General features: G+C 38.0%; 1 protein-coding gene and 2 non-coding genes across 3 annotated transcripts; 1 reads left to right on the top strand and 2 right to left on the bottom strand.

Annotated features, from left to right (window-relative positions):
* The first annotated feature begins 3,840 nt into the window (after positions 1-3,840).
* LOC148566978 (uncharacterized) lies at positions 3,841-5,005 on the top strand. Its single transcript, XM_088484502.1, has 2 exons — positions 3,841-4,877; positions 4,927-5,005. Exons 1-2 carry the CDS (start codon positions 3,841-3,843, stop codon positions 5,003-5,005), a joined length of 1,116 nt encoding a protein of 371 aa, XP_088340628.1.
* On the bottom strand, positions 4,270-4,376 carry LOC148566979 (small nucleolar RNA R71). The gene has a single exon (XR_015882667.1). It is a non-coding gene; the product is annotated as a small nucleolar RNA R71 (small nucleolar RNA).
* Positions 5,006-10,096: 5,091 nt separating the features above from the next.
* On the bottom strand, positions 10,097-10,204 carry LOC148566977 (small nucleolar RNA R71). Its single transcript, XR_015882445.1, has one exon. It is a non-coding gene; the product is annotated as a small nucleolar RNA R71 (small nucleolar RNA).
* Between the last annotated feature and the right edge of the window lie 12,713 nt (positions 10,205-22,917).

Genomic DNA, 22,917 nt, shown 5'->3' with positions numbered 1-22,917 from the left:
GATGAGAACGGACAACAATACTTTATCAGTAAGGCTTTACAAGGGGCTGAACTAAACTACCAAAAGATAGAGAAGTTTGCCTACGCCCTCATACTCACCTCCCGATGACTCCGACCATATTTTCAAGCACACACCATCATAATACGAACCAACCAACCCATAAGAGGTATCCTACAAAAAAACCGACTAGCTGGAAGAATCCTATAATGGGCAGTAGAGTTGTCTGAATTTAACCTTAAATACGAAGCTCGGACAGTATTAAGTCGCAATACCTGGCCGACTTCATCGCAGAGTACATTGACACCCCAGGCACCCCCGTTAATTAGAATCTCTATATTAACGGCTCATCAAATAAAGCCGAAAGTGGATCAGGTGTCATCCTAGAAAGTGACCAGGGAATGCAACTTGAACTCTCTTTAAGGTTCGAGTTTCCTGCCTCAAACAACCAAGCCGAGTATGAGGCCCTACTTGCTAGTTTGAAATTGGCTAGGGAAATTGGAGCTCAAAAACTTACCATATTCAATGACTTGCAAGTAGTCACCTCATAAATAGAAGGGAGCTATCAAGCCAAGGATCCCACTATGAAAAAGTACCTAGACAAAACCAAAGAACAGCTCGAAAAATTCATGGAATACGAGATCCGACATATACCTCAGGAACAAAATGCCCGAGCTGGTGCACTTTCGAAACTAGCTAGCACCAAACCAGGGGGAAACAATAGAAGCCTCATTCAAGAAACACTGCAAAATCTGTCAACATTAGAAGAAGAGAAGGTCCTAACCATATCGGACCAAGACCAAGGATGGATAAATCCCATATTCAACTACCTCAAATCTGAAATACTTTCCACAGACAAAAAGGAAGCAAAAAGGCTCATAAAGGAAGCACAGTACTACACCTTGGTAGATAACATCCTATACAGAAGAGGGATCTCAACACCCCTCCTTAAGTGCATTCCGACCTCTGCCACAAAAGAAGTCCTAGAGGAAGTTCATAGTGGCATGTGCGTCAACCACCTTGGTGCACGAGCTCTTTCTAAGAAGATACTCTGAGCTGGTCTCTACTGGCTGACCTTACAAAAAGAAACAACAGAGTTCGTCAAGACATGCTCCCCATGTCAGAAGCATGCCAAATTCCATATAGCTCCGCCTGAAGAACTCATCTGCGTCACCTCACCCTGGCCATTCGCAAAATGGGGGCTTGACCTCCTCGGACCATTCCCCAAGGGGTCAGGACAAGTCAAGTTTCTTATTGTGGGAATAGACTATTTCACAAAATGGATTGAGGCAGAACCATTGGCCACGGCCACCGCCCAAAGAAGTCGAAAGTTCCTATATAGAAACATTGTCACAAGGTTTGGAATCCCATGCTCCATCACCATAGACAATGGCACTCAGTTCACAGACATAGGCTTCAGGAACTTGGTAGCCGACCTGAGAATCAAGCACCAATTCACCTCGGTGGAACACCCACAAGCCAATGGACAGGTGGAGACCGCCAACAATGTTATATTGGCCGGGTTAAAACGGAGGCTACAAGATGCGAAGGGAGCTTGGGCGGAAGAGCTCCCACAAGTCCTATGGGAATATCGCACAACACCACACTCCACAACTGGGGAATTACCCTTCCGACTTGCTTACGGCATGGAGGCAATGATCCCATAGAGATAGAAGAAGGATCCCCTAGAGTGATCCTCTACAACGACAACACTAACTCCCAAGCACAAAGAAAAGAGCTCGACCTACTTCCAGAAGTTCAAGAAAGAGTTCGAATTAGAGAGGAAGCGCTAAAGCGTCGAATGGCTTTAAGATATAATCGGAAGGTAATCCACCGAAGCTTCACCACCAACGACCTCATCTTAATCCGAAATGATATCAAAGCAGGTCGATCAGGAAAAGGGAAGCTAGTAGCTAACTGGAAAGGGCCATACCGAGTTACAAAAGTACTAGGAAAGGGTTACTATAGGGTGGCCGACCTCCAAGGGCGAGAGCTACCAAGGTCATGGCATACCTGTTGATGTGTGAGCATCTTTCCTATCTTTTTCTAGTGAATTTGCATTTAAATTGTTGAGTTTAATCAAGAATTAATTATCTTTTAGCCACTATGGATGGTACTTTGAGTCTTGTGCAATTCTGTTTATTTTAGGTAGCATTCGGATGGATTTGATGGAGTTTCTGCAGAGAAAGAGAAGAAACCAAGAAGCTGACCAGCGAGGAGCGATTCGTGCGCGTGCTTGAAGCATACGCGTGATTCAGAGCTGTCCATGGCGACGCGTGTGCGTACCTGACGCGTACACGTGAAAAGCGAAGTTGCACAGCGACACGTGCGCGTACCTGACGTGTATGCGTGACACGCAAAGAAGACCTTCGACGCGTATGCGTGACAAGCGCGAAGTGCAGAAAACGCTGATTCCTATTAATTCTGATTTAAACTTTAATTTTTACTTTAAAATAGGAAAAGATATTATTTTAGTTTTAGAAGATAGATTTTAAATTAATTAGGATTAGATATAAAAGGAGAACATTATTCCACTTTTCATACACCTGGATTGGATTCCATTCCAACTACCAAAATACATTTTATCAGAATCCTTATTTTTCTCTCTGAACCATGAGCAACTAAACCTCCACTGTTAAGGTTAGGAGCTCTGTCTATTTTATGGATTGATTTTATTGTTTTTCTATTTTAATTCATGTCTTGATTTTTATTTCAAGAATTGTTTTCGTTCTTTATTTTATGAATTTGGGTGGAACGGAAGTATGACTCTCTTTCTAATTGCGTTCTTGTATAACTTGGAAAAGCTCTTTACTTGAACAATAGCTTGAAAACATATTCTCCTAAATTTCTAATTATCTGGACTTAAGGATACGTGACATATAATCCTTTTATATTTGGGTAATTAGGATTTTTGTGGCATAATAACTAGAATTAAACTTCACCCCCTAATTGGAATTAATTGACCAAGATTGGCTGTTGATGAATTTTAGAGGAGACTAGAAAGGTCTAAGGAATTAGGGTCTAGTCACATATAGTTTTCCATGAATTAAATCTTGCATGATTAAAATAAATTAATAAGAAAAGTCAATCAGGAAAATAGATAACTCTGAAGCCTTAACTATTTTTCCATACTTTATTCCCAACTTATTTACTTGCCTTTCTTTAATATTCTTTCTATTGTTTAATGTCTTTGAACTCTCAAACATTATTTTCTGTTTGCCTAACTAAGTAAATTAGTCAACCATTGTTGCTTAGTCCATCAATCCTCGTGGGATCGACCCTCACTCACCTGAGGTATTACTTGGTATGACCTGGTGCACTTGCCGGTTAGTTTGTGGTTAGAAATACCGCACCAAGTTTTTGGTGCCGTTGCCGGGGAATTGATAGTGATTAACAACTATTAGTTGTTTTGATTGCTTAGATTAGGCGTTTTAGTTTTAATTTTTTTTGCATAGTATTTTCAAAAAAAATTTAAATAAATAAATTCCGCTAATATTTTTCCTTAATTTTTGAAATTAAGTTTGGTGTCACCTAGTTAATTTTATTTTAATTTTCTTGTTTATTTTTCCTGTTAATTTTTGAAAATTTTTGTCTAATTTCCGTTTGCATTTTCGAAAATTATTTTTTATTTTATTTAGTATTTTTATTTTATTATTTACACAGGTTACCTCACAAGGACTTCTCTGCACTCTGACGTAGAAAATCCCATCTTTTCTTGTTTTTTGTCTGTGTATCCGCAGGAACAGAGGCAAGGAACCTCTCTTAGACGTTGATCCTAAACTGGAAAGGACTCTCAGGCGGCATTTGCAACAAGCAAGACTCTGCAAGGCTGCAGACTCCACGATGGATCCTAATAATGCTGTTAATGTCAATGTGGCAAATCCGAATAGGAATGAAGAACAAAGGAGAGTGCTCGGCTCTTACTCTGCTCCTACTGCAGATCTTTATGGAAAAAGCATTGTGGTGCCTCCTATAGCTGCGAACAACTTTGAGCTGAAGCCACAATTGGTCACCCTGGTGCAACAAAACTGCCAGTATCATGGTCTTTCCCACGAAGACCCAAATCAATTTATTTCTAATTTTTTGCAGATTTGTGATATTGTGAAGACAAATAGAGTGAACCCAGAGGTGTACAAATTCATGCTCTTCCCGTTTGCTCTGAGGGATGGAGCAAAACTATGGCTAGATTCACAACCCAAGGAAAGCTTGGATACTTGGGATAAGGTTGTTACTGAGTTTCTTACTAAAATTTTCCCACCAAAGAAGCTGACTAAGCTTAGGGTGGAGGTTCAAACCTTCAGGCAGAAGGATGGTGAAACTCTTTATGAAGCTTGGGAGAGATACAAGCTACTGACTAGGCAATGCCCTCCAGACATGTTCTCCAAATGGATCCAACTAGATATCTTTTACGAAGGTTTAGGTGAAATGTCTAAGATGTGCCTAGATAATTTCGCAGGTGGTTCATTGCATAAGAAGAAGACACCGGAGGAGACTATTGAGCTGATTGAATTGGTTGCTAGCAACCAATATTTATACTCATCTAACAGGAATCCTGTGAACTCAGAGACTTCTCAGAAGAGAAGTGTGTTAGAAATGGAAGCTGTTAATACTATTCTTACTCAGAACAAGCTTATGTCTCAGCAGATAAATTTACTTACTCAGCAGATGGGTGGCATGCAAGTCTCAGCTATCAATACCCAAAATCCATCTCAAGAGGTCTCTTATGACATGACAGGTAATTTTGTGCAAAATGCTAATTATGATTATACTCAATCTTCTTCTGAACAGGTCAATTACATGGGGAGTGCTCCTAGAAATCCCAATAATGATCCCTATTCTCAGACCTACAATCAGGGGTGGAAAAATCACCCAAATTTTGGGTGGAGAGAGCAACCTCAGAGGCCACAGAATTTTAATAATAATTTTCAGGGAGGCTTCCAACAGATCAATCACAATAACCGCCAATTTCAATGTCATCAACAACAACCACCTCTGCAAGCAAATTTGAAATCCCAAGAAGATTCTAATTGGGAGATGATGAGGAGTTTTGTGCAGGAAACCAGAGCATCAATCAAGAATTTGGAGATTCAGATGGGTCAAATAGCCACAAGAGTTAATGAACTTGATCAGAAGACTACTAATAGCCTTCTTGGTAACACAATTCTAAATCCAAGAAAGGAATGCAAGGCTATCACCTTGATAAGTGGACAAGTGGCAAGTATTAAAGCACAAGTTAATGAGGAGTGATAGCAAGAATCGTGTTGGTTAGGAATTTCTCTTATAGAAATAAGAACTTCGTTGTAAGCATAGCTCCAAACCAACAAACAACTCTCACATCAAATTAAAATATAGTTTTGTCACAAGTACAAACCCCAATGAATTTATAACCGAAGTATTTAGACTTCGGGTCATCTCACGAGGAATTGCAATGAAGTGTATGCTTATTGGCTATGAAGGATGTAAGGGGGTTTTGATTGGTAAGAGGGCAAGAAATTAAATGACAAAAAAAGTAAAGAGAGCAATTAAATAAAGCAATTAATAAAGAGAGACATTCATGGCAAGAATTGAGATAATAGGCTTTCTATCCTAGTCATACAATGATTAATTCATCTTATTTAGTTAACTCCAATAAACGGAAGAAGGTATCATGTCATCTTCACATAGGGAGAATGTCAAACAAGACTAATCAATCATATCACAATAATAACAAAAATTTATCTTATTACGTCATCCCCGACGATGGAGGAAGGTACCATGTTATCCTCATACTCGGAGAAAGTCTAATAAGACTAGCTAATCTTAATCCAAAAGTCCTAATCAACTTACTAATTGAATTAGCAAAAGATTAGCGTCAATGGAAACAATATTAGCTAACAACTCTAGGTCACCAACATAGGTTGGGTTTTCATGACTCAAGATCACCTAATTACTCTTTCCAAGCCAAGAATGCTCAAAATCTACTCTAACATCCAACCAAGCATTTTATCAAACACTTGGTGGGTACAAATGGAAAGTGATGAGCGGATAATTTATACGCTTTTTGGCATTATTTTTACATAGTTTTTAGTATGATTTAGTTAGTTTTTAGTATATTTTTATTAGTTTTTAAATAAAAATCACATTTCTGGAATTTACTATAAGTTTGTGTTTTTTTCTGTGATTGCAGGTAATTTCTGGCTGAAATTGAAGGACTTGAGCAAAAATCTGATTCAGAGGCTGAAGAAGGACTGCAGATGTTGTTGGATTTTGACCTCCCTGCACTCTAAGTGGATTTTCTGGAGCTACAAAAACCCAATTCACGCGCTCTTAATTGCGTTGGAAAGTCGACATCCAGGGCTTTCCAGCAATATATAATAGTCCATACTTTGCACGAGTTTTGATGACGCAAACTGGCGTTCAAATGCCAACTCCTTGCCTTATTCTGGAGTTAAATGCCAGAAACAGGTTGCAAATCAGAGTTAAACGCCAGAAATAGGCTACAACCTGGCGTTTAACTCCAAAAAGAGTCTCTACACATGAAAGCTCAATGCACAGCCCAAGCACACACCAAGTGGGCCCGGAAGTGGATTTCTACATCATTTACTTATCTTATGTAACCCTAGCTACTAGTTTAGTATAAAAACTACTTTTGGTGATTTATTTCACATCTCGGGTTAGTCTTTGACTAATTTTATGTTCTGAGATCACGTTTAGAGGGCTGGCCATTCGGCCATGCCTGAACCTTCATCACTTATGTATTTTCAACGGTAGAGTTTCTACACAGCATAGATTAAGGTGTGGAGCTCTACTGTTCCTCATGAATTAATGCAAAGTACTATTGTTTTCTTATTCAATTCAAGCTTATTCCTATTCTAAGATATTCGCTTGCACTTCAACATGATGAATGTGATGATCCGTGACACTCATCACCATTCTCAACCTATGAATGCGTGCCTGACAACCACTTCCATTCTACCTTGGATTGAGCGTTTATCTCTTAGCCTCCATTTCGAAAGATCGGAGTCTTCGTGGTATAAGCTAGAATTATTGGTGGCCATGATTGAGATCCGAAAAGTCTAAACCTTGTCTGTGGTATTCCGAGTAGGATCTGGGATGGGATGACTGTGATGAGCTTAAAACTCGCGAGTGTTGGGCGTGTGACAGACGCAAAAGGATCAATGGATCCTATTCCAACATGATCGAGAACCAACAGATGATTAGTCGTGTGGTGACAGCGTATTTGGACCATTTTCACTGAGAGGACGGGAAGTAGCCATTGACAACGGTGATGCCCAACATACAGCTTGCCATGGAAAGGAGTATGAATGGTTGGATGAAAGCAGTAGGAAAGCAGAGGTTTAGAAGGAACAAAAGCGTCTCCATACGCTTATCTGAAATTCTCACCAATGAATTGCATAAGTATCTCTATCCTATTTTATATTTTATATCATAATTATCAAAATCCCATAACCATTTGAATCTGCCTGACTGAGATTTACAAGGTGACCATAGCTTGCTTCAAGCCGACAATCTCCGTGGGATCGACCCTTACTCACGTAAGGTTTATTACTTGGACGACCCAGTGCACTTGCTGGTTAGTTGTATCGAAGTTGTGAAAAAGAATTTGAGATTATAAACATGCATACCAAGTTTTTGGCGCCGTTGCTAGAGATTACAATTTCGTGCACCAAGTTTTTGGCGCCGTTGCCGGGGATTGTTCGAGTTTGGACAACTGACGGTTCATCTTGTTGCTCAGATTAGGTAATTTTATTTTAATTTTAAGCTTTTTTATTATTTTTATTTTCGAAAAATTTTCAAAAAAAAATAAATTTTCCTATAGTGATATGCTGAATCCTGGCTGGCTATTAAGCCATGTCTAATCCTTTGGACCGAGGTTTCAACTATCATTAGAAGAGCTTCTTTGTCTTTCTCAGCAATTTAGCTTTTGTATGTAATGATCTGCTAAAGCTTGGCTGGCCATTGGCCATGTCTAGTGTTTTGGACCGGAGCTTTCACTGAAAGCTTGGCTGGCTAGTAAGCCATGTCTAATTCCTGGACCGGAGTTTTAGACTAACATTGCATGATTCCTGGAATTCTCATTAGAAATTTTGAAATCCTTATTTTTTTTCAATTAATTTTCGAAAAATATAAAAAAATTTAATAAAATTATAAAAACCAAAAATTTGATATTTATTGTTTGAGTCTAGTGTCAAATTGTAAGTTTGGTGTCAATTGCATCTTTGTAACTTTTTCATAAAAAATTTTCGAAAACTCATGCATAATGTTCTTCATGATCTTCAAGTTGTTCTTGATGATCTTCTTTGTTTGATCTTTGCATTTTCATGTTTTGTATCTTTTCTTATTTTTCATATGCATTTTCAATTTGTTAGTGTCTAAAGTTTGAAAATTTCTAAGTTTGGTGTCTTGCATGTTTTTCTTTTCTTAAAAATTTTCAAAAATAAGTTCTTAGTGTTCATCTTGGCATTCAAAGTTTTCTTGGTGTTCATCTTGACATTCAAAGTGTTCTTGCATGCATTGTGTATTTTGATTCATAATTTTCATGTTTTGAGTCTTTTTATTATTTTTCTCTTTCTTCATTAAAAAATTAAAAATAAAAAAATATCTTTCCCTTTTTCTTCTCATAAAATTCGAATATTTGAGTTGACTTTTTCAAAAATTTTTAAAATCTAGTTGTTTCTTATGAGTCAAATCAAATTTTCAATTTGAAAATCTTATCTTTTCAAAACCTTTTCAAAAATCAAATCTTTTTCATTTTCTTATATTTTCGAAAACTTTTAAAAATGATTTTCAAAGTCTTTTTTTTCTTAATTTCATTTCATAATTTCAAATTCTTTACTAACAATTAATGTGATTGATTCAAAAATTTTAAAGTTTATTACTTGCCTATTAAGAAAGGTTCAATCTTTAAATTTTAGAATCATATCTTTTAGTTTCTTGTTAGTCAAGTAATCAACTTTAATTTTCAAAATCAAATCTTTTTAATTTCCAATTCAAATCTTTTTCAAAATGATTTTCAATCATATCTTTTTCTATTTCAATCATATCTTTTTCAAAATCAATTTCAAAATCTTTTCTAACTTTTTATCTTTTCAAAATTGATTTTCAAATCTTTTTCAATTAACCACTTGACTTTTTGTTTGTTTTGCTATTTCTTATCCTTTTCAAAACCACCTAACTATTTTTCTCTCTCTAGTTTTCGAAAACTCCTATACACTTTTTCAAAATTCTTTTTAATTAACTAATTGTTTCAAATTTTAATTTCAATTTTATTTCTCTTTTTTATTTTCAAATTCTAACTACATTTTAAAATAAAAACAAAAATATTTTTTCCTTTTAGTTTAAATTAAATTCGAATTTTCTCCCCCCTCTCTCATCTCCTTCTATTTATTTATTTATCTACTAACACTTCTCTTCTACTCATAATTCGAACCCCATCTTCTTCTCTGTGTTCGAGTTTTTCTCTTCTCCTCCTTCTATTCTTCTCTTCTTATACTCACATAAGGAATCTCTATACTGTGACAAAGAGGATTCCATATTTTCTTTTCTGTTCTCTTCTTTTTCATATGAGCAGGAACAAGGATAAGAACATTATGAAGCTGATCCTGAACCTGAAAGGACTCTGAAGAGGAAGCTAAGGGAAGCTAAAGCACAACTCTCTGGAGAAAACCTGACAAAAATTTTTGAAAAAGAAGGAGACATGGCCGAACCTAATAACAATGGTGGAAATGCAAGGAAGATGCTTGGTGACTTTATTGCACCCTCTTCTAACTTCTATGGAAGAAGCATCTCACTTCCTACAATTGGAGCAAACAACTTTGAGCTTAAGCCTCAATTAGTTTCTCTAATACAACAGAACTGCAAGTTTCATGGACTTCCAATGAAAGATCCTCATCAGTTTTTAGCTGAATTCTTACAAATCTGTGACACTGTCAAGACCAATGGAGTTAATCCCGAGGTCTACAGGCTTATGCTTTTCCCTTTTGCTGTAAGAGACAGAGCTAGAACATGGTTGGATTCACAACCTAAGGATAGCCTGAACTCTTGGGATAAGCTGGTCAGTGCTTTCCTGGCCAAATTCTTTCCACCTCAAAATATGAGCAAGCTTAGAGTGGAAATCCAAACCTTCAGACAAAAGGAAGGAGAATCCCTCTATGAAGCTTGGGAAAGATACAAGTAACTGATCAAAAGGTGTCCTACTGACATGCTTTCAGAATGGAGCATCATAAGTATATTCTATGATGGTCTGTCTGAGTTGTCAAAAATGTCATTGGACCATTCTGTAGGAGGATCTCTTCACGTTAAAACCCCTACAGAAGCTCAGGAACTCATTGAAATGGTTGCAAATAACCAGTTCATGTACACCTCTGAGAAGAATCCTGTGAACAATGGGATGCCTCAGAAGAAGGGAGTTCTTGAAATTGATACTCTGAATGCCATATTGGCTCAGAACAAGATATTAACTCAGCAAGTCAATATGATTTCTCAGAGTCTGAATGGATTGCAAGCTGCACTAAAGAAGCATCTTCTGAAGAAGAAGCTTATGATCCTGAGAACACTACAATAGCAGAGGTGAATGATGAGCGGATAATTTATACGCTTTTTGGCATTATTTTTACATAGTTTTTAGTATGTTTTAGTTACTTTTTAGTATATTTTTATCAGTTTTTAAATAAAAATCACATTTCAAAACTTTACTATGAGTTTGTGTGTTTTTCTGTGATTTCAGGTATTTTTTGGCTGAAATTGAGGGACATGAGCAAAAATCTGATTCAGAGGCTGAAGAAGGACTGCAGATGTTGTTGGATTCTGACCTCCCTGCACTCGAAATGGATTTTCTGGATCTACAGCAGCCCAATTGGCGCACTCTCAATTGCGTTGGAAATTAAACATCCAGGGCTTTCCAGAAATATATAATAGTCCATAGTTTGCCCGAGTTTTGATGACACAAACAGGCGTTCAAACGCCAACTTCCTGCCCTATTCTGGAGTTAAACGCCAGAAACAGGATACAAATTAGAGTTAAACGCCAGAAACAGGCTACAACCTGGCATTTAACTCCAAAAAGAGTCTCTACATATAAAAGCTCAATGCTCAGCCCAAGCACACACCAAGTGGGCCCGGAAGTGGATTTCTACATCATTTACTTATCTTATGTAACCCTAGCTACTAGTTTAGTATAAAAACTACTTTTAGTGATTTATTTTACATATCTGGTTAGTCTTTGAATAATTTTACGTTCAAAGATCACGTTTAGGGGGCTGACCATTCGGCCATGCCTGGACCTTCATCACTTATGTATTTTCAACGGTAGAGTTTCTACACACCATAGATTAAGGTGTGGAGCTCTGCTGTTCCCCATGAATTAATGCAAAGTACTATTATTTTCTTATTCAATTCAAGCTTATTCCTACTCTAAGATTTTTGCTTGCACTTCAACCATGATGAATATGATGATCCGTGACACTCATCACTATTCTCAACCTATGAACGCATGCCTGACAACCACTTCTGTTCTACCTTGGATTGAGCGTTTATCTCTTGGGCTCCTGGTTCAGATCAGAGTCTTCGTGGTATAAGCTAGAATTATTGGCAGCCATTCCTGAGATCCAGAAATTCTAAACTTTGTCTGTGGTATTCCGAGTAGGATCTAGGAAGGGATGACTGTGACGAGCTTCAAACTCGCGAGTGTTGGGCATAGAGACAGACGCAAAAGGATCATTGGATCCTATTCCAACATGATCGAGAACCGACAGATGATTAGCCGTGCGGTGACAGCGTATTTGGACCATTTTTACTGAGAGGACGGGAAGTAGCCATTTACAACGGTAATGCCCAATATACAGCTTGCCATGGAAAGGAGTATGAATGATTGAATGGAAGCAGTAGGAAAGCAGAGATTCAGAAGGAGCAAAGCATCTCCATACGCTTATCTGAAATTCTCACCAATGAATTATATAAGTATCTCTATCTTATTTTATGTTTTAATTATATTTTAATTATCGAATCTCCATAACCATTTGAATCCGCCTGATCGAGATTTACAAGATGACCATAGCTTGCTTCCAGCCGACAATCTCCGTGGGATTGACCCTTACTCACGTAAGGTTTATTACTTGGACAACCCAGTACACTTGCTGGTTAGTTGTGCGAAGTTGTGAAAAAGAATTAAGATTATGAACGTGCGTACCAAGTTTTTGGCGCCGTTGCCGGGAAATGAACAATCACGATTTTGTGTACCAAGTTTTTGGCGCCGTTGCTGGGGATTGTTCGAGTTTGGACAACTGACGGTTCATCTTGTTGCTCAGATTAGGTAATTTTATTTTAATTTTAAGTTTTTTTATTATTTTTATTTTCGAAAAATTTTCAAAAAAAAATAAATAAATTATGCTATGGCTTCATAATTTTTAAGAATGAATTCTAGAGTTTCATGGTGATATTCTGAATCCTGGCTGGCTGTTAAGCCATGTCTAATCCTTTGGACCGAGGTTTCAACTATCATTAGAAGAGCTTTTTTGTCTTTCTCAGCAATTTAGCTTTTGTATGTAATGATCTGCTAAAGCTTGGCTGGCCATTGGCCATGTCTAGTGTTTTGGACCGGAGCTTTCACTGAAAGCTTGGATGGCTAGTAAGTCATGTCTAATTCTTGGACCGGAGTTTTAGACTAACATTGCATGATTCCTGGAATTCTCATTAGAAATTTTGAAATCCTTATTTTTCTTTTCCAATTAATTTTCAAAAAATTACAAAAAAATAAATAAATCATAAAAAAAAACAAAATTTTTGTGTTCCTTGTTTGAGTCTAGTGTTAATTGCATCTTTTTAATTTTTCTTTAAAATTTTTGAAGAACACCTGCATGAAACTATTCTTCATGATCTTCAAGTTGTTCTTGATGATCTTCTTTGTTTGATCTTTGCATTTTCATGTTTTGTGTCTTTTCTTGTTTTTCATATGCATTTTCAATTTGTTAGTGTCTAAAGTTTGAAAATTTCTAAGTTTGGTGTCCTGCATTTTTTTTCTTTTCTTAAAAATTTTCAAAAAATAAGTCTTGATGTTCATCTTGATCTTCAAAGTGTTCTTGGTGTTCATCTTGACATTCAAAGTGTTCTTGCATGCATCATGTGTTTTGATCTTGAATTTTTATGTTTTGCATCATTTTTATTTTTTTCTCACTCCTCATTAAAAATTCAAAAATAAAATATCTTTCCCTTTTTCTTCTCATAAATTTCGAATATTTGAGTTGACTTTTTCAAAAAATTTTCAAAATTTAGTTGTTTCTTATGAGTCAAATCAAATTTTCAATTTAAAAATTCTATCTTTTTCAAATCTTTTTCAAAAATCAAATCTTTTTCATTTTTTCTTTCATATTTTCGAAAATTCAAATTGATTTTCAAAAATTTTTTTCTTATTTTATTCCATATTTTTCAAAATCTTTACTAACAATTAATGTGATTGATTCAAAAAAATTTTTGAGTTTGTTACTTGCATATTAAGAAAGGTTCAATCTTTTAGTTTCTTGTTAGTTAAGTAATCAAATTCAATTTTCAAAATCAAATCTTTTTAATTTCCAATTCAAACCTTTTTCAAAATAATTTTCAATCATATCTTTTTCAATTTCAATCATATCTTTTTCAAAATCAATTTCAAAATCTTTTCTAACTTCTCACCCTTTCAAAATTGATTTTCAAATCTTTTTCAATTAACCACTTGACTTTTTGTTTGTTTTGCTATTTCTTATCCTTTTCAAAACCACCTAACTACTTTTCTCTCTCTAATTTTCGAAAACCCCCATTTTTTTTCAAAATTCTTTTTAATTAACTAATTGTTTCAAATTTTAATTTAATTTTATTTCTTTTCTTAATTTTCGAATACTAACCATTTTAAAATAAAAACAAAAATATTTTCTTTTTATTTTAATTTAAATTCAAATTTTTCTCTTCTCCTTCTTCTATTCTTCTCTTCTTCTACTCACATAAAAGAATCTCTATACTGTAACATAGAGGATTCCTATTCTTTTCTGTTCTCTTCTTTTTCATATGAGTAAGAACAGGGACAAAGACATTCTCATTGAAGCTAATCCTGAACCTGAAAGGACTCTCAAGAGGAAACTAAGAGAAGCTAAAGCACAACCCTCTGGAGAGGACCTGACAGAAATTTTTTAAAAGAAAGAGACATGGCAGAACCCAACAACAATGGTGGAGATGCGAGGAAGATGCTTGGTGACTTTATTGCACCCTCTTCTGACTTCTGTGGAAGGAGCATCTCAATTCCTGCAATTGGAGCAAACAACTTTGAGCTTAAGCCTCAATTAGTTTCTCTAATGTAGCAGAATTGCAAGTATCATGGACTTCCATTGGAAGTCCTCATTAATTTTTAGCTGAGTTCTTGCAAATCTGTGACACTGTTAAGACTCATGGGGTTGACCCTGAGATCTACAAACTTATGCTTTTCCCTTTTGCTGTAAGAGACAGAGCTAGGACATGGTTGGATTCACAACCTAAGGATAGCCTGAACTCTTGGGATAAGTTGGTCAGTGCTTTCCTGGCCAAATTCTTTCCACCTCAAAAGATGAGCAAGCTTAGAGTGGAAATCCAAACCTTCAGACAAAAGGAAGGAGAATCCCTCTATGAAGCTTGGGAAATATACAAGCAACTGATCAAAAGATGTCCTACTGACATGCTTCCAGAATGGAGCATCATAAGTATATTCTATGATGGTCTATCTGAGTTGTCAAAAATGTCATTGGACCATTCTGCAGGAGAATCTCTTCACGTGAAAACCCCTGCAGAAGCTTAGGAACTCATTGAAATGGTTGTAAATAACCAGTTCATGTACACCTCTGGGAGGAATCCGGTGAATAATGGGACGCCTCAGAAGAAGGAAGTTCTTGAAATTATTACTCTGAATGCCATATTAGCTCAGAACAAAATATTGACTCAGCAAGTCAATATGATTTCTCAGAGTCTGAATGGATTACAAGTTGCATCCAACAGTACTAAAGAAGCATCTTCTGAAGAAGAAGCTTATGATCCTGAGAATCCTGCAATAGCAGAGGTGAATTACATGGGAGAACCCTATGGAAACACCTATAATCCTTCATGGAGAAATCACACAAATTTCTCATGGAAGGACCAACAGAAGCCTCAACAAGGCTTCAATAATAATGGTGGAAGAAATAGGTTTAGCAATAGCAAGCCTTTTCCATCATCTTCTTAGTAACAGACAGAGAATTCTGAACAGAGCCATTCTGGCCTGGCAACCATAGTCTCTGATCTATCTAAGACCACACTAAGTTTCATGAATGAAACAAGGTCCTCCATTAGAAATTTGGAGGCACAAGTAGGTCAGCTAAGTAAGAAGATTACTGAAACTCCTCCTAGTACTCTCCCAAACAATACAGAAGAAAATCCTAAGAGAGAGTGCAAGGCCATAACCATGACCAACATGGCCGAACCTGGAGAGAGTGAGAAGGACTTGAGTCCCAGTGAGAAAAGCCTCACGGAACGTCCTCTGGACAGAAAGGAGTTTCCCTTTGAGGAACCAAATGAATCTGAGGCTCATACAGAGACTATAGAGATTCTATTGAACTTTCTTCTGCCATTCATGAGCTCTGATGAATATTCTTCCTCTGAAGAGGATGAAGACATCACTGAAGAGCAAGTTGCTAAATATCTAGGAGCAATCATGAAGCTGAATGCCAAGTTATTTGGTAATAAGACTTGGAAGGATGAACCCACTTGCTCATCAATGAACTAAGTGATCTGGTTCAACAGACATTACCTCAGAAGAAACCGGATCCCGAAAAAATTCTTCATACCTTGTACCATAGGCACCATGACCTTTGAGAAGGCTCTATATGACCTGGGGTCAGGGATAAACCTCATGCCCCTCTCTGTAATGGAGAAACTAGGAATATTTGAGGTACAAGCTGCAAGAATCTCACTAGAGATAGCAGACAAATCCATGAAACAAGCTTATAGACTAGTAGAGGACGTGCTAGTGAAGGTTGAAAGCCTTTACATCCCTGCTGATTTCATAATCCTAGACACTGGGAAGGATGAGGATGAATCCATCATCCTTGGCAGACCTTTCCTGGCCACAGCAAAAGCTGTGATTGATGTTGACAGAGGAGAGTTGGTCCTTCAGTTGAATGAGGACTACCTTGTATTTATGATTCAAGGTTCTCCTTCTATAACCATGGAGAGGAAGCATGAGAAGCTTCTCTCAGAACAGAGTCAAACAAAACCCCTACATTCAAACTCTAAGTTTGGTGTTGGGAGGCCACAACCAAACTCTAAGTTTGGTGTTGAGAGGCCCCAACCCTGCTCTGATTATCAGTGAGGCTCCATGAGAGCTCACTGTCAAGCTATTGACATTAAAGAAGTGCTTATTGGGAGGTAACCCAATGTTATTTAATTATATCTACTTATTTTCCATTGTTATTTTATGTTTTCTTCAGGTTGATGATCATGTGAAGTCACAAAAACAACTGAAAAATCAAAAATAGAATGAAAAACAGCATTAAAAATAGCTCACCCTGGAGGAAGAACTTACTGGCGTTTAAACACCAGTAAGAAGCATCAGACTGACGTTTAACGCCAGAAAGAAGCATCAAGCTGGTGTTTAACTCCAGAAACAAGCTACAAGCTGGCGTTAAACGCCAGAAACAGGCACCAAGTTGGCGTTAAACACCAAGAAAGGGAGAAAAGCTGGCGTTTAACGCCAGAAACAAGCAGCAGTCTGGCGTTAAACGCCAGGATTGCACTCTAAGGGCCTTTACACGCCTAAATGGAGCAGAGATGATAAGTCCTTGACCCCTCAGGATCTGTGGATCCCACAGGATCCCCACCTACCGCACCTCTCTCTCTCTCTCTCTCTCTCTCTCTCTCTCTCACTTTTTCATAACACTCTTTCCCAAAATAACCTCCACCAATCACCTCAATTTCTCCTCCAAAACCATCATACAACCTACCTACACCCACCCACTCAAATTTAAACCATCACTCCTTCCTTTTCACACATCATACACAATACACCCCCCTTGGCCGAACCTATAGACCCCCTCTATCTCCTCTATTTCTTCTTCTTATACTCTCTTCTTTCTTCTTTTGCTCGAGGACAAGCAAACATTCTAAGTTTGGTATGGTAAAAGCATTGCTTTTTATTTTTCCATAATCATTTATGGCACCTAAGACCAGAGAAACCTCTAGAAAGAGGAAAAGGAAGGCAAAAGCTTCCACCTCTGAGTCATGGGAGATGGAGAGATTCATCTCAAAGATCCATCAAGACCACTTCTATAAAGTTGTGGCCAAGTCATCTGTACCTTATGCAATTCAGCTGGAATTGTCATAGAGGGAGACATCCTCATTGAAGAGGACAAGCCCATCACTAAAAAAAGGATGGAGCAAACTAGAGAGCCCACTCATGGACCTCAACAAGAGCATGAAGAAATTCTTCATCATGAAATCCCTGAGATGCCTCAAGGGATGCACTTTCCTCCACAAAACTATTGGGAACAAATCAACACCTCCCTAGGAGAATTAAGTTCCAACATGGAACAACTAAGGGTGGAGCACCAAGAGCATTCTATCCTCCTCCATGAAATTAGAGAAGATCAAAGAGCTATGAGGGAGGAGCAACAAAGGCAAGGAAGAGACATTGAGGAGCTAAAGCACTCCATAAGATCTTCAAGAGGAAGAACTAGCCGCCATCACTAAGGTGGACTCGTTCTTTAATCTCCTTGTTCTTTATTTTTCTGTTTTTTTTTTCATTCTCTATGCTTTATTTTTATTTATGTTTATGTCTTATTACATGATCATTAGTGTCTAGTGTCTATGCCTTAAAGCTATGAATATCCTATGAATCCATTACCTTTCTTAAATGAAAAATGTTCTAAAAACAAAAGAACAAGAAGTACATGATTTCGAATTCATCCTTGAGTTTAGTATAATTATTTTGATGTGGTGGCAATACTTTATGCTTTCTGAATGAATGCTTGAACAGTGCATATGTCTTTTGAATTTATTGTTTATGAAGGTTAAAATTGTTGGCTCTTGAAAGAATAATGAAAAAAGAGAAATGTTATTGATAATCTAAAAAATCATAAAATTGATTCTTAAAGCAAGAAAAAACAGTGAATAGAAAAGCTTGCAAAAAAAAGGGCAAAAAAAATAAAAGAAAAAAAAAAGAGAAAGAAAAAGAAAAAGAAAGCAGAAAAAGCCAAGAGCTCTTTAAACCAAAAGGCAAGAGCAAAAAGCCAGTACCCCTTTAAACCAAAAGGCAAGGGTAAAAGGGATCCAAGGCTTTGAGCATCAGTGGATAGGAGGGCCTAAAGGAATAAAATCCTGGCCTAAGCAGCTAAACCAAGCTGTCCCTAACCATGTGCTTGTGGCGTGAAGGTATCAAGTAAAAAGCTTGAGACTGAGCGGTTAAAGTTGTGATCCAAAGTAAAAAGAGTGTGCTTAAGAATCCTGGACACCTATAATTGGGGACTCTAGCAAAGCTGAGTCACAATCTGAAAAGGTTCACCCAGTTATGTGCCTGTGGCATTTATGTATCCGGTGGTAATATTGGAAAATAAAGTGCTTAGGGCCACGGCCAAGACTCATAAAGTAGTTGTGTTAAAGAATCAACATACTGAACTAGGAGAATCAATAGCACTATCCGAATTCTGAGTTCCTATAGATGCCAATCATTCTGAACTTCAAAGGATAAAGTGAGATGCCAAAACTGTTCAGAGGCAAAAAGCTACTAGTCCCGCTCATCTGATTTGAGCTAAGTCCATTGATATTTTAGAATTTATAGTATATTCTCTTCTTTTTATCCTATTTGATTTTCAGTTGCTTGGAGACAAGCAACAATTTAAGTTTGGTGTTGTGATGAGCGGATAATTTATACGCTTTTCGGCATTGTTTTTACATAGTTTTTAGTATGTTTTAGTTACTTTTAGTATATTTTTATCAGTTTTTAAATAAAAATCACATTTTTGGACTTTACTATGAGTTTGTGTGTTTTTCTGGGATTTCAGGTATTTTCTGGCTGAAATTGAGGGACATGAGCAAAAATCTGATTCAGAGGCTGAAGAAGGACTGCAGATGCTGTTAGATTCTGACCTCCTTGCACTCAAAATAGATTTTCTGGAGCTACAAAAGCCCAAATGGTGCACTCTTAATTGCGTTGGAAAGTAGACATCCAGGGCTTTTCAGAAATATATAATAGTTCATACTTTGCCCGAGTTTTGATGACGCAAACTGGCGTTCAAATGCCAACTTCCTGCCCTATTCTGGAGTTAAATGCTAGAAACAGGTTGCAAATCAGAGTTAAACACCAGAAACAGGCTACAACCTAGCATTTAACTCCAAAAAGAGTCTCTACACATGAAATCTCAATGCTCAGCCCATGCACACACCAAGTGGACCCGGAAGTGGATTTCTACATCATTTACTTATCTTATGTAACCCTAGCTACTAGTTTAGTATAAAAACTACTTTTAGTGATTTATTTTACATCTCTGGTTAGTCTTTGAATAATTTTACGTTTAAAGATCACGTTTAGGGGGCTGGCCATTCGGCCATGCCTGGACCTTCATCACTTATGTATTTTCAACGGTAGAGTTTCTACACACCATAGATTAAGGTATGGAGCTCTCCTGTTCCTCATGAATTAATGCAAAGTACTATTGTTTTCTTATTCAATTCAAGCTTATTCCTATTCTAAGATTTTCGCTTGCACTTCAACCATGATAAATATGATGATCCGTGACACTCATCACTATTCTCAACCTATGAACGCGTGCCTGATAACCACTTCTGTTCTACCTTAGATTGAGCGTTTATCTCTTGGGCTCCTGGTTCAGATCAGAGTCTTCGTGGTATATGCTAGAATTATTGGCAGCCATTCCTGAGATCCGGAAAGTCTAAACCTTGTCTGTGGTATTCCGAGTAGGATCTGGGAAGCGATGACTGTGACGAGCTTCAAACTCGCGAGTGTTGGGCGTAGTGACAGACGCAAAAGAATCACTGGATCCTATTCCAACATGATCGAGAACCGACAGATGAGTAGCCGTGCGGTGACAGCGCATTTGGACCATTTTCACTTAGAGGACAGAAAGTAGCCATTGACAACAGTGATGCCCAACATACAGCTTGCCATGAAAAGGAGTATGAATGATTGAATGGAAGCAGTAGGAAAGCAGAGATTCAGAAGGAGCAAAGCATCTCCATACGCTTATCTGAAATTCTCACAAATGAATTACATAAGTATCTCTATCTTATTTTATGTTTTAATTATATTTTAATTATCAAATCTCCATAACCATTTGAATCCGCCTGACTGAGATTTACAAGATGACCATAGCTTGCTTCAAGCCGACAGTCTCCGTGGGATCGACACTTACTCACGTAAGGTTTATTACTTGGACGACCCAGTACACTTGCTGGTTAGTTGTGCAAAGTTGTGAAAAAGAATTAAGATTATGAACGTGCGTACCAAGTTTTTGGCGCCGTTGCCGAGGAATGAACAATCTCGATTTTGTGCACCAGTGAATTACATGGGAGAACCCTATAGAAACACCTATAATCCTTCATGGAGAAATCATCCAAATTCCTCATGGAAGGACCAACAGAAGCCTCAACAAGGCTTCAATAATAATGGTGGAAGAAATAGGTTTAGCAATAGCAAGCCTTTTCCATCATCTTCTCAGCAATAGACAGAGAATTCTGAACAGAGCCATTCTGGCCTGGCAACCATAGTCTCTGATCTATCCAAGACCACACTAAGTTTCATGAATGAAACAAGGTCCTCCATTAGAAATTTGGAGGCACAGGTGGGTCAGCTGAGTAAGAAGATTACTAAAACTCCTCCCAGTACTCTCCCAAGTAATACAGAAGAAAATCCCAAGAGAGAGTGCAAGGCCATAACCTTACTTGGTGTGGCCAAATGCCCAGAGGAGGAGGAGGACGTGAATCCCAGTGAGGAAGACCTCATAGGACGTCCTCTGGACAGAAAGGAATTCCCATTTGAGGAGCCAAAGGAATCTGAGGCTCATACAGAGACCCTAGAGATTCTATTGAACCTCCTTCTGCCATTCTTGAGCTCTGATGAATACTCTTCCTCTGAAGAGGATGAAGACATCACTGAAGAGCAAGTTGCTAAATATCTAGGAGCAATCATGAAGTTGAATGTTGGTACTGAGACTTGGGAGGATGAACCCCCCTTGTTAACCAATGAACTGAATGCATTAATGAGGCAGACATTACCTCAGAAGAAACCGGATCCCGGAAAATTCTTCATACCTTGTACCATAGGCACCATGACCTTTGAGAAGGCTCTATATGACCTGGGGTCAAGGATAAACCTCATGCCCCTCTCTGTAATGGAGAAACTGGGAATCTTTGAGGTACAAGCTGCAAGAATCTCACTAGAGATGGCAGACAAATCTATGAAACAAGCTTATGGACTAGTAGAGGACGTGCTAGTGAAGGTTGAAAGGCTTTACATCCCTGCTGATTTCATAATCCTAGATACTGGGAAGGATGAGGATGAATCCATCATCCTCAGCAGACCCTTCCTGGCCACAGCAAAAGCTGTGATTGATGTTGACAGAGGAGAGTTGGTCCTTCAGTTGAATGAGGACTACCTTGTATTTAAGACTCAAGGTTCTCCTTCTGTAACCATGGAGAGGAAGCATGAGAAGCTTCTCTCAGAACAGAGTCAAACAAAACCCCCACATTCAAATTCTAAGTTTGGTGTTGGGAAGTCACAACCAAACTCTAAGTTTGGTGTTGAGGGGCCCCAACATTGCTCTGATTTTCTGTGAGGCTCCATGAGTGCTCACTGTCAAGCTATTGACATTAAAGAAGCGCTTGTTGGGAGGCAACCCAATGTTATTTAATTATATCTACTTATTTTCCATTGTTATTTTATGTTTTCTTTAAGTTGATGATCATGTGAAGTCACAAAAACAACTGAAAAATCAAAAACAGAATGAAAAACAGCATTAAAAACAGCTCACCCTGGAGGAAGAGCTTACTGGCGTTTAAACGCCAGTAAGAAGCATCAAACTAGCGTTTAACGCCAGAAAGAAGCATCAAGTTGGCATTAAACGCCAGAAACAAGCACCAGACTGGCGTTTAACGCCAGAACAGAGCATGGAATTGGCGTTTAACGCCAAGAATGGGAGAAAAGCTGGCGTTAAACGCTAGAAACAAGCAGCAAGCTGGCATTTAACGCCAGACATGAATTCTAAGGGCATTTTGCATGCCTAAATGGAGCAGGGATGCTAAGTCCTTGACCCTCTGGTTCTGTAGACCCCACAGGATCCCCACCTACCCCACCTCTTCTTCTCTCCTCTTCACACCTTTTCATAACTCTCTTCTCCAAATACCCTTCACCAATCACCTCCATACCTCTTCCCTAAATACCCTTAACCACTCACATCCATCCACTCTTCCCCATAAACCCCACCCACCTCTAAAATTCAAATTTTTTCCCCTCCCAAACCCAACCCTAATGGCCGAAACCTACCCTCCTCCCACCCCTATATAAACCCCTTAACACTACTCCATTTTCACACATCACAAACACTATTTCCCCCTTGGCCGAATACACTCTCTCACTCCATCTCCTCCATTTTCTTCTTCTTCTACTACTTTCTTTCTTCTTTTGCTCGAGGACGAGCAAACCTTTTTAAGTTTGGTGTGGTAAAAGCATTGCTTTTTGTTTTTCCATAACCATTAATGGCACCTAAGGCCAAAGAAACCTCAAGAAAGAGGAAAGGGAAGGCAATTGCTTCCACCTCTGAGTCATGGGAGATGGAGAGATTCATCTCAAAGGTCCATCAAGACCACTTCTATGAAGTTGTGGCCAAGAAAAAGGTGATCTCTGAGGTCCCTTTTAAGCTCAAAAAGAGCGAGTATCCGGAGA

This window comes from Arachis ipaensis, chromosome B4 (genome assembly GCF_059453495.1).
Source record: "Arachis ipaensis isolate K30076 ecotype BB chromosome B4, ASM5945349v1, whole genome shotgun sequence".
In the NCBI taxonomy this organism is placed as follows: domain Eukaryota; kingdom Viridiplantae; phylum Streptophyta; class Magnoliopsida; order Fabales; family Fabaceae; genus Arachis; species Arachis ipaensis.
This window is presented reverse-complemented; position numbering and strand designations above follow the sequence as displayed.